The sequence below is a fragment of the Vespa mandarinia genome, chromosome 14 (genome assembly GCF_050613455.1).
Source record: "Vespa mandarinia isolate Hongniang chromosome 14, ASM5061345v1, whole genome shotgun sequence".
In the NCBI taxonomy this organism is placed as follows: domain Eukaryota; kingdom Metazoa; phylum Arthropoda; class Insecta; order Hymenoptera; family Vespidae; genus Vespa; species Vespa mandarinia.
This window is the reverse complement of record NC_140823.1, coordinates 4,085,040-4,095,273: the sequence shown is the minus strand read 5'-3', so window position 1 is coordinate 4,095,273 and position 10,234 is coordinate 4,085,040. Positions and strand designations below refer to the sequence as shown.

Genomic DNA, 10,234 nt, shown 5'->3' with positions numbered 1-10,234 from the left:
TAAGAAAAAGAGAATATGAATAATACATATGACAAAAACAAGTACTATTAGTTTGAAATAATTTTAATTGAAAATACATTTATTTAATTGGTGATAACAAATATGAAAATACTATAATATATTAATAAAATACCCTCTTTTTTATTTTTATGATCTGGAATTACAGTAATGTTTATAAACTGTAAGTATTGTAGTCTATATATATTTAACAAAAGTATTATTCTTTAAAATGGAGAAGTGATAATACATTATTTTTGAATTTTTAATAAATACAAGAAATTAAATTAAGAATCATGGCCATTATATAACGAACATTTAATGGTTACATTTTCAATGGCTAAAGAAAATAATAGAGATCATGCTATTGCGGGAGCTATTAGTGGATTTCTTACACGTTTCACTTGTCAGCCCTTGGATGTTGTAAAGATAAGATTTCAAGTAATATTCATATCGTGCGTATATATATATTTTATTTTATAAAATCATTAAATTATTTACATTTTATATTTTTTTTATAGTTGCAAGTAGAACCTATAGGACAACATCATGCTAGTAAATATCAATCTGTTTTTCAAGCATTTTGGTTGATATTAAAAGAAGAAGGAATATTTGCATTATGGAAGGGACATATACCTGCTCAATTATTATCTGTAGTTTATGGGACAGGACAGGTAAAATATAATGTTAAATATAACTAGAAATTATAATTGAAAGAAAAAATTGATGTCATTACAGTTTTATTCTTACAATGTAATTATGAAATTTTCTGATAAATACTCATATTTAAATGAACGGAAATATTTGACAAATTTTGTGGCTGGTGCAAGTGCTGGAAGTATCGCTACCATTATATCTTTTCCTTTTGATACTATTAGAACAAGATTAATAGCTCAATCTTACAATTGCAAAGTATATAAAGGTATACTACACTCATGTAGGTGAGTTTATTAAAACATATTTAATTACATTTTAATGTAATTAAAACAAATTATATACATAATCTATTTGTTTTAATTTAACATCTGTTTATGTTTTATTCACAGTACAATTCTGCATAAAGAATCACCAAAGGTCTTTTTTTCTGGAATATCACCAACTTTATTACAAATTGCTCCACATACTGGTTTACAATTTTTATTTTATAAATATCTTGTAGACATCTATAAAAAGTATTTTAAAGAAACTGAAACAAACTTTTACAATTCTATGATATCTGGTAGTATAGCTGGTTTAATGGCAAAAACCGTTGTATATCCAATGGATTTAGCACGAAAAAGATTGCAAATACAAGGTTTTGAATATGGTAGAAAAGAATTTGGTAGGTTTTTTAAATGCAAAGGTTTGATAGATTGTTTAAGAGTAACGATAAAGGATGAGGGTGTAAAAAGTTTGTTTAAAGGTTTACTACCAAGCCAATTAAAAGCTGCATTGACGACAGCTTTTCATTTTACTTTTTATGAACAAGCCTTATTAATTTTAAAGAATATATGACAATATTGATTTGAAAAAATAGAGAACTAATGTTGTGTAATAAAATATGAATGAAACATTACTACTATTACATCGTAATAATGCACTGATCAGCAACGATGCTCTCAAGATTTGATCTTTATTTTATTTATTATTTTAATGATATAAATATATAAGTAAATTAATAAAAAAAAAAAATTTACGATCAACTATTATAATTTTTTTTTACCGATCAATTACTGTACTATTTTTTATATTATAAAACAATTAAGGTAATCTTCAATACTTCACACATGCATGTATACATATATGTATTACGTCCCATAAGTTAGTCACGTGTATATAAAATATATAGACCAATCAGAAAGATGAGACTATGATAGATTGTTTTGATTGGTAGCAAATACGTATAATCATTGTATCATAAAGCATTTATTATATAAACTATACATAAATTAGTAATTTTTAATTGACATTTAATATACGTTTTTTTTTATACGTAATGTAGCTTTATTGTAATCATGGATTTATAAAATGTACTAGTTGTGAATTTTTGTAATATATAAGACGTAGAAAGAGATCAATATATGGAAAGTATGCGCTAACGATGCATTTTGAAGTTCTGCGCAGTTCTTGTTACCCCCTCTACTATCTTTAGGAAGTAGAATCCTAGGTGACTCATATCCGGCATCTGCCTGGGTCGTTCTTTCTGTCCCTGGTAGCGGTACGGGTAAGTTTGCATTCTGATTATTGCAATTTTTTTTTTTTCATTTATTTTATTTTTACTCTTTTATATCCTTTACCCTATTATAATCATATATCTTATAAGTATTAACAAATCATTACATTTTCATTATTTATTTATAGAAATCTTTGCCGCTTTTCAACGAAAGAAAAATCTTCATAAGAATCACTAATATTTTCGGGGATTGAAGCATCATATCAATCTATTAAACATGTAAGTAAAAAAATCTCATTTAATTACTTCAGTCTTCTTGGTGTTGGAATTCTTTCTTTATTAAAAACTGTAGTTTAGTGGATTATACAGTGATTCATAGAAGCCTTTTAATACGTTGTGTAATTTTCTGGAATTTTCCATTATGCGCATTGCCTATATTTGCAATGCGCGAATTTATCGAACCGTCCATAATGGAAGTATCCATCTTGCCCTCGTCAATGCGATGAAAAGAATTTTTTGGAAGATATTGTAGCACTTACAAAATGGTTGTCGATTTATTTACTTCTATATTTGGATTTATTTTTTTATATATATTCAAAATATCTTCGTTTAAGGATACGAACAAGGAGCACTATTCTTGGATTAATAAAACTTGGGTTAGTATTCTACTAATCCTTATTTTATATAAATATTATACTTAACAAATTAAATTGATAGTTAAAAATGTCCTAATAGAAAAATTCTAATTATGTGAAATATAATTTCTTTTTTTTTTTTTCTTTTTTTATATTTATATGTAACGATTTCAGAATTCTGATTTCTTACGTGCATATAATTCTCAAGTATAAGCTTTATTTTTAATATAGAAATATATAATATAAAAACGAAATAATTTTACAACCCTCTTATTTTGGCATGCCTCCATTTTGTATTTCAATGGAGCATGAATGCTTGTAAGAGGAAGATTAAAATGTGAATGAATGCCTTCGGAGTCCACACATTAAAGTCTGGAACCGTTTTCTCTATGTTCACTACAATTGTATAATTTACTAGTAAATTTGAGTTTTCTTTTTATAATATCTTTTATTTCTCAGGAATAATTTATTTAGATAAAGAGTTAATTCATTTTTTAGGACTTATGGATCCATGTCTGGTGGTTACCGTAGTAATAGTGTGAGCCATCGTGGAGGAGTAGGCCAACGAAATGGATATGGAGGTGGAGGATCAAATAGTCGTTTTGGAAGTCGTAATGGAAATACAGGTGGAAATAGTGGAGGTGGTATTACCGGACGTGGACCACGTAATGCCAATGTAGCTGGAACCAACCTGAGAAAACCAAATTGGGATTATGAGAACTTGAAACCTTTCAAAAAAGATTTCTATATACCACATCCAAATGTACAATCACGTCATCCTCGTGAAGTCGATTTGTTTAGGGAAGAAAACAAAATCACTCTCAAAGGGGAAAAAATACCTAATCCTATTCAATTCTTTGAAGAAGGAAATTTTCCTGACTATGTAATGCAGGCTATTAGAAAGCAAGGATTTACAGAACCGACTGCTATACAAGCTCAAGGTTGGCCAATTGCTATGTCTGGGCTAAATATGGTTGGTATAGCACAAACTGGATCTGGAAAGACATTAGGCTATATATTACCTGCTATTGTACACATCAACAGTCAACAACCTTTAAATAGAGGAGATGGGCCAATCGCTCTTGTTTTAGCACCAACTCGTGAACTTGCTCAACAAATACAAAGCGTTGTTAATGATTTTGGATCATTATCTTATGTAAGAAATACTTGCATTTTTGGTGGTGCCCCAAAAGGGAGTCAAGCACGTGATCTTGAACGAGGAGTAGAAATTTGTATCGCGACACCTGGACGTCTTATAGATTTCTTAGAACGTGGTACAACAAATTTACGAAGATGTACATATTTGGTATTGGATGAAGCTGATCGTATGTTGGATATGGGATTTGAACCTCAAATTAGAAAAATCATAGAACAGATCAGACCAGATCGACAAGTTCTCATGTGGTCAGCTACTTGGCCAAAAGAAGTAAGAAATCTTGCAGAAGAATATCTTACGGATTACACTCAATTAAATATTGGATCCTTGACTTTGGCTGCAAACCACAATATTCTTCAAATAGTTGATGTATGTCAAGAACACGAAAAAGAAACAAAGTAAGTAATTCATAATTTCCTGAAGTTTCTGTCTTTTCTCAATGGAAAAAGAAACCTGTGATATGATGATATTAGTGATGAATATGAAATTTTTTGATTGCATTCATATCATTTTACCTCTAAGAAGAACTGACCCCCACAGATTTTATTTTTACCAACAATATATGTTTATATAAATAGGTAAACAAATAAAAAAAATTAACTTTATTAAAATATTTGAACAAATTTTAGATTGGGAACTCTACTTCAAGAAATTGGTAATGTAAATGATGATGGTGGAAAGACTATCATTTTTGTAGAGACAAAAAAGAAAGTTGAAAATATCACAAGAAATATTAGGAGATATGGCTGGCCTGCAGTATGCATGCATGGTGATAAGTCGCAACAAGAAAGAGATTATGTTCTTAGAGGTATGCTTTTTTTTGAATATATCACTTTAATTTTTTGTATAACAATGTATACAACATAATGTATAATTTTATAGAATTCAGAAACAAGAAAGGTTCTATTCTTGTAGCAACGGATGTTGCTGCACGTGGATTGGGTAAGTGATATCTTTCTTCTAGTTTTTCATTTTCTCTGAAAAACATTTTTTGCTATTTAAAAAAAAGAGAAAAAAAAAAAACAAAAAAGTTTTTATAACTATTCAATCATTCCGTGAATAGTAGAGGATAAACAGAGGGAGGTGGCGATGTAGCACAGACTGGTTATATGAAGTGATGCCTCACTGTTCAATGGATAAAGTGAAATAATTATTAATATAAACATGTTATATATTTGTAGGTGCGCGCATATATTTATAGTACTTTAATTACAAGACAATGTAATCATATGTTTGACATAATCTGAGAATGCTGCTTATCAACAGTAGGATCATATTTTTAATAATAATAATAATAATAATAATAATAAAAAAAAAAAAAAATCAATAGCGTTATAGGAAAGTTATAAACGATAGAGTATTTGATAAAAGTTTAGTGTTAGATAATAGCAAAATATTTTTTTTTTTTTTTATATATACTTATAAGGTAGTAACTATAGATCCTGCTATTAACTGTAGTATTTTCAGAAGATACACATTGTGTAAAGTACAAGTATATGATATATTCTCAAACTTTACATAAGCTTTTAAAAACCAAAAAATAGAAGGCATTAGTTAGCTGGTATTTTTTAACAATATTTTTAGCTTATATCTCTCTTTACTTTTTATAAGTAGATGCAATATAATAAATGCTTTTAAGTAATAAAAATAGAACATTTCAAGTGTAATCAACTGGTTTCTTCATTCTAGTGATGCTTTGCTTTTTTTCAATGTTTTAATAGCAAATATGTCTTTCTCAAAATCGTTTTTTCTTTTTTTCCTTGGGAAATATTAAGGTCCTTCTATTTTAATAATCTGACCTTAATATTTCCTAAGAAAATGATTATGAGAGAGGTGGTGAAATCGCTATGGTCGATAATTTTGAAGAAATTGATTTTTTACACATTAAATGATCTATCTTGTGTACATGGTGAGTTTTAAATCGTTCATGTAATATAATTTGTCTATATTTATATACTAGTAAAAATAAGTATATAAGTTGACAATATTCTTTACATCTTATATATGAAACTCACCATGTATTAATATATTCCCAATCGACACACGTACATACAGCTTTACTGTTCTTCATTTCAATATTTGTACATTGAAATTTATAATTTAATTTTATATGTACAAATTATAATATTTTTTCATCGATTTTGTAAGTGCAATTATACCAATTATGTCTAGATTCTATTCATAAAAATTTATGGGATTAGTAGATTGCAATTTCACTATTAGAATATAAACTAATCCTTTGTGAGATTTCAATGAAAAGAACGTGAAATTAGTGTATAATTAAAACAGTTCTTTGGAAAATAATGTACGTGTAAAGCATCTTACAAAAGAATATTTTTCTCTTTTTTTTTCCTTTTTTTTAATTTTTTTTTTTTATATATATAATTTAATTTATTACTCTCTTGCAATATTATAATTTACTTATAAGTTATCTCAGTTATTGTTTATCGTAATGCTAGTTGATGATTGACATTTGAAAATTTTAAATATTAATTACTTTTATTTCCAATTTGCACATAAAGTAAAAGTGTGTTTCCACCAGCATAGCTGTCGAATATATTTGCTAATGCAATCTATTCCCATTGTGTTAGTTCTGAGAGCTAAGACGAGGATATGATGGGCTTGTGTCGAAGACTTGAGAACAGTTTTAATGCGACAAAAAAAAAAAAACAAAAAAAAAAAAAAAAAAAAAAAAAAGAAAAGAAAAGAAAAAAGAAATAATAAAGAAAAGAAAAAAGAAACAAAAAAAATGGTTTTAGTGATAAGTGTGGGCATCTTTTAATTTATGTTAATCAGTCTGGTTGTCTTTTGTTTCAGAGGCACATGGTGCACAGAATACGTTGAGTGTGCGATGAAAACGATCTCGTTCCATAAAGAAAAAACATGGCTCACTCATAGTACGTGCGCAATTTTGCATATAAAATACTTGTACTTAATGTGCCTCTGTGTACAGCCTGTGTACCACAGAAGTATAGTGGTGCGCGGGCGTTATCGCGCTGGTTGGTTGTGAGATAAAACGCTGGTTTCCATTTTGGTACAACCATCACACTTCATAGCCAATGCTCAGCCGGTGTCAGAGACAACAATCTATTGATTTTGCTACTATCGCTACTCGAAGGTGATGCTTAGGACACAACACTCTGTGATCTGAACTTGCATTCAAGACTACACACCCCCTGGGGCATTTTGTATGCAGTCATACGGAATGCAATGTTCAGCAGTAACTGGGTTTGTATTTATTATAATGCAGCAGACTTAAGCGTTATAAAGTACGCATTCATGCGTAATTTATAAACTAAGCTAATTTGTATCCTTTCATTTTATGACAATAATTCCGAAGACAACAATATAATTTTTATTATACATTTTTTCTCTCATTGTTATATTTTCTTTCTATCGATTTTTACACTTCAACTTTTTGTATATAAATACTTCGTGATGACATATTATTTTCAACTATCATTGAAATTGTCTTTACTATGTTGCGTGGAATTATTGATTTAGAAAGCATATTAAATATTTCATATTTGTATAGATCAAAGTAACTTTATTTTGGTCATTGTTACACAGAAAAATTCTATTCCATTTTCATTTATTATATTTTAATGAATGATTATAGGTGTTTATTTAGCTGCATATGTATACAAAAATATGTGTATATATATATGTGTGTATATGCATGTATATATATATATATATGTAAGGAACAAATAATATAAGCTGTAATGCAAGATAGAAAGAAATATCAGAGACATAAATCTACAATTTTTTTTGTGTAGCTTTCACATTTGTATTTCTACATATTACTATTTTATACAATTTTGATATATGAAAATTCAGGGATATAAAAAGAAAAACTTGTTAGAATTGTAAAAAAAAAAAAAGAGTGATGCGCATCAATTGTTTTTACCTTCTTTATAATGATTATTTTTCTTTAGATGTTGACGATGTAAAATATGTGATCAACTTCGATTATCCGTCGTCGTCTGAAGACTACATACACAGAATTGGAAGAACAGGCCGTTCGCAAAGTACAGGAACGAGTTACGCATTCTTCACTCCACAAAATAGCAGACAAGCTAAAGATCTAATTAATGTACTTCAAGAGGCTAATCAAGTCATCAATCCAAAATTGGCAGAATTAGCAACGAGAACTGGTGGTGGCGGTTACAATCGTAGTGAGTGTCTTAACAGAAGACTGTTGATATTATCAATAAAATATTTTTAAAAACAAATAATAAATTACGGAATTAATTATTTTAGATCGTTGGGGATATGCAGCCCGTGGAAGGGAAAACACATTCTCTGGAACACATAAACGTTTCGACAACTCAAGGAATAGTTATAATAGTTGATTGGACAAATCTATTTTCTTACATGGTATTGAACGATCGACTATCGAAACATTTAGTTTTACGTACAATTAAACCTTAATTTTTGTCATTAGAAAAAGTTCATTCTATGTTAATACCAGAGAGTGTACGGAACATTTATTATTATTTATCTGGCCAAACATACATCTTTCTTTGTTTTGTAGTTCTAGCGATGAACATTTCGTTACTTTTAATTTTTACGTACAGAGAGTATCTCTGTACATATCTGTGATTGATAGGAAGAAAGAGAAAAAAAACAAAGTAAATTTTATTTTTTACGATAATAATGTATCGTTGCTCATCGTATTTTTTTTGTTTCTCTTTTTCTCATGAAAGTTGAGACGTGTATAAGATATATACTTAAGAAATTCATGTTAAAAAAAAAAAAAAAAAAGAATAGTTGCGTATAGTATTAAAAATGATAATATCAGGTATAGAAGAATAAGTCAAAAGAAAAATGTTATAATATTTTATTAATAAACATTTTATTTTACTTATTTGTTTGGGAATAAAATTACGTGAAATCTTTCTGGCAAGATATTTGATAAATGAAAGAATAAACATACCTGATATTATCCTTTTTATAAAGGTTGTAAACACTCAAATCTCAATATTTTACAATAGTTTCAGAATTTTTTTTATTTAGTTCCTTTGAAAATTGTTATAACACGTCTCAATTGTAGGATTGCATGGTATATAGGGGTATAATTTAGTAAACTCGTCAGTATTCATTCCAATTCTTTGAAATGATCAGACACAACCCTGATCATAAGCAAAGTTCTTTTTTCAATCGTATGTTGTGTGAAAGAACTCCAGAGAAGAAGTCATGATAAAAATCATTGTAATTGTCCCGTTTGATTAGAAAAGTTTTATACAAATAATGTTATCGAAGACAAATTATTCAAAAAATGAAAAAGTAAAAAAAAAAAATGAAAGAAAAAAATAAGAAAACTTGAAAAAAAATCCTTCTACTGAATCAAATGGTATATTCTCCCATGACATTAAAATTGATGTTTTCATAAATGTGTTTATTTAATTTTCTTCTCAACTAAAAGCACTATATAAGATTATTGCACATTGATGTATCTCCCTATGTTGACAACAATAAAATTTAAACAAGTTGAAGGAAATATTTCAATATTTTTTATTCATTTTCATTGTTAAATCTTAATAGGTTTTGTTCTAGAATGTATTATAATTTTATGTAAAGTAAATACGTTAATATACTAAAGTAGGAAAATAAGTAGCATTTTGTGTATGTTACATGAACAATATTATAATCTGTTCATAGTTTTAATATTTTATCTTATATATTTAAATATTTATCCATTATCTATGATTAAATTGATTTCGAAACGGTGGTAGATCCATTATTCTAGCAGTCCCCAATAAAACCAGTCCTGAAAGTAAAACAAATAAGTTAGTAATAAGATAACCTCAAATTTTCTATAATTAAAATATGCGCAAAAATTGATTGATAATATAAAACTTGCGAAAAAGAAAATATTAATTTAATAATTAATGAAATACACATACCACTTGCGATAGTATACATTACTGTTTTTCCTTTAGGTTTTTGTAATTTCTTTGAATGATAATAAACGTAAATGCCTGATCCAATCAGACCACCACCACTAATAATTCTGCAAGCCAAACAATCTCGATCTCTATTAGTTATTACACTGTTAATTGTGCTTGACATTTTTTATAAAACATTAGTTTAAAACAAATATTATTTTTTTACCAAATGCTTATGATTTTAATACTTTAAATAAATCTAAATTGTTATAAATGAGTAATGTCAGAAGTGTGTTACAATAGGTTATGTTATGTTTGACAACTTTCGATATATCGAAAATATCGTTTTCATGAATCTAATTTTCACGATGTAAGTGTGAATCATATCTATGATTGGTCATAT

General features: G+C 27.8%; 3 protein-coding genes across 5 annotated transcripts; 2 read left to right on the top strand and 1 right to left on the bottom strand.

The window, feature by feature from the left end:
* Positions 1-43: 43 nt before the first annotated feature.
* Positions 44-1,980, top strand: LOC118440189 (mitochondrial thiamine pyrophosphate carrier). The gene is made up of 5 exons (XM_035862871.2): positions 44-181; positions 277-438; positions 519-671; positions 736-938; positions 1,044-1,980. The coding sequence occupies exons 2-5, from the start codon at positions 319-321 to the stop codon at positions 1,489-1,491; spliced, it is 924 nt and encodes a 307-aa protein (XP_035718764.1). The 5' UTR covers positions 44-181; positions 277-318; the 3' UTR covers positions 1,492-1,980.
* A 169-nt stretch (positions 1,981-2,149) lies between these two features.
* Positions 2,150-8,591, top strand: LOC118440187 (ATP-dependent RNA helicase p62). Of its 3 annotated transcripts, none has more exons than XR_004837774.2 (8): positions 2,184-2,200; positions 2,338-2,428; positions 2,764-2,805; positions 3,283-4,338; positions 4,570-4,748; positions 4,823-4,882; positions 6,758-7,168; positions 7,879-8,020. XR_004837774.2 is itself a non-coding variant. In XM_035862866.2 (8 exons), coding segments are annotated over exons 2-8 (1,671 nt in total). In that variant the 5' UTR covers positions 2,184-2,200; positions 2,338-2,426; the 3' UTR covers positions 8,296-8,591. The 3 variants fall into 3 exon arrangements, 2 of the variants coding, with proteins under 2 accessions (XP_035718760.2, XP_035718759.2); XM_035862866.2 differs by lacking the exon at positions 6,758-7,168 and adding an exon at positions 8,204-8,591 and having other exon boundaries at positions 7,879-8,118; XM_035862867.2 differs by lacking the exons at positions 2,764-2,805; positions 6,758-7,168 and adding an exon at positions 8,204-8,591 and having other exon boundaries at positions 2,150-2,200; positions 7,879-8,118.
* A 393-nt stretch (positions 8,592-8,984) lies between these two features.
* LOC118440196 (uncharacterized) lies at positions 8,985-10,160 on the bottom strand. Its single transcript, XM_035862879.2, has 2 exons — positions 9,850-10,160; positions 8,985-9,713 (listed from the first exon to the last, which is right to left on the bottom strand). Exons 1-2 carry the CDS (start codon positions 10,013-10,015, stop codon positions 9,643-9,645), a joined length of 237 nt encoding a protein of 78 aa, XP_035718772.1. The 5' UTR covers positions 10,016-10,160; the 3' UTR covers positions 8,985-9,642.
* Between the last annotated feature and the right edge of the window lie 74 nt (positions 10,161-10,234).

Bases quoted from the DNA above. Each gene is read 5' to 3' on its own strand.
- LOC118440189 (XM_035862871.2), top strand. From the start codon at position 319: ATGGTTACATTTTCAATGGCTAAAGAAAATAATAGAGATCATGCTATT. The intron at 439-518 runs GTAATATTCATA...TTTTTTTTATAG, and splicing joins TTGTAAAGATAAGATTTCAA to TTGCAAGTAGAACCTATAGG. The intron at 672-735 runs GTAAAATATAAT...ATGTCATTACAG, and splicing joins TAGTTTATGGGACAGGACAG to TTTTATTCTTACAATGTAAT.
- LOC118440187 (XM_035862866.2), top strand. The intron at 4,883-7,878 runs GTAAGTGATATC...ATTTTTCTTTAG, and splicing joins TGTTGCTGCACGTGGATTGG to ATGTTGACGATGTAAAATAT. The intron at 8,119-8,203 runs GTGAGTGTCTTA...TAATTATTTTAG, and splicing joins TGGTGGCGGTTACAATCGTA to ATCGTTGGGGATATGCAGCC.
- LOC118440196 (XM_035862879.2), bottom strand. From the start codon at position 10,015: ATGTCAAGCACAATTAACAGTGTAATAACTAATAGAGATCGAGATTGT. The intron at 9,714-9,849 runs GTATGTGTATTT...TTTTACTTTCAG, and splicing joins AATGTATACTATCGCAAGTG to GACTGGTTTTATTGGGGACT.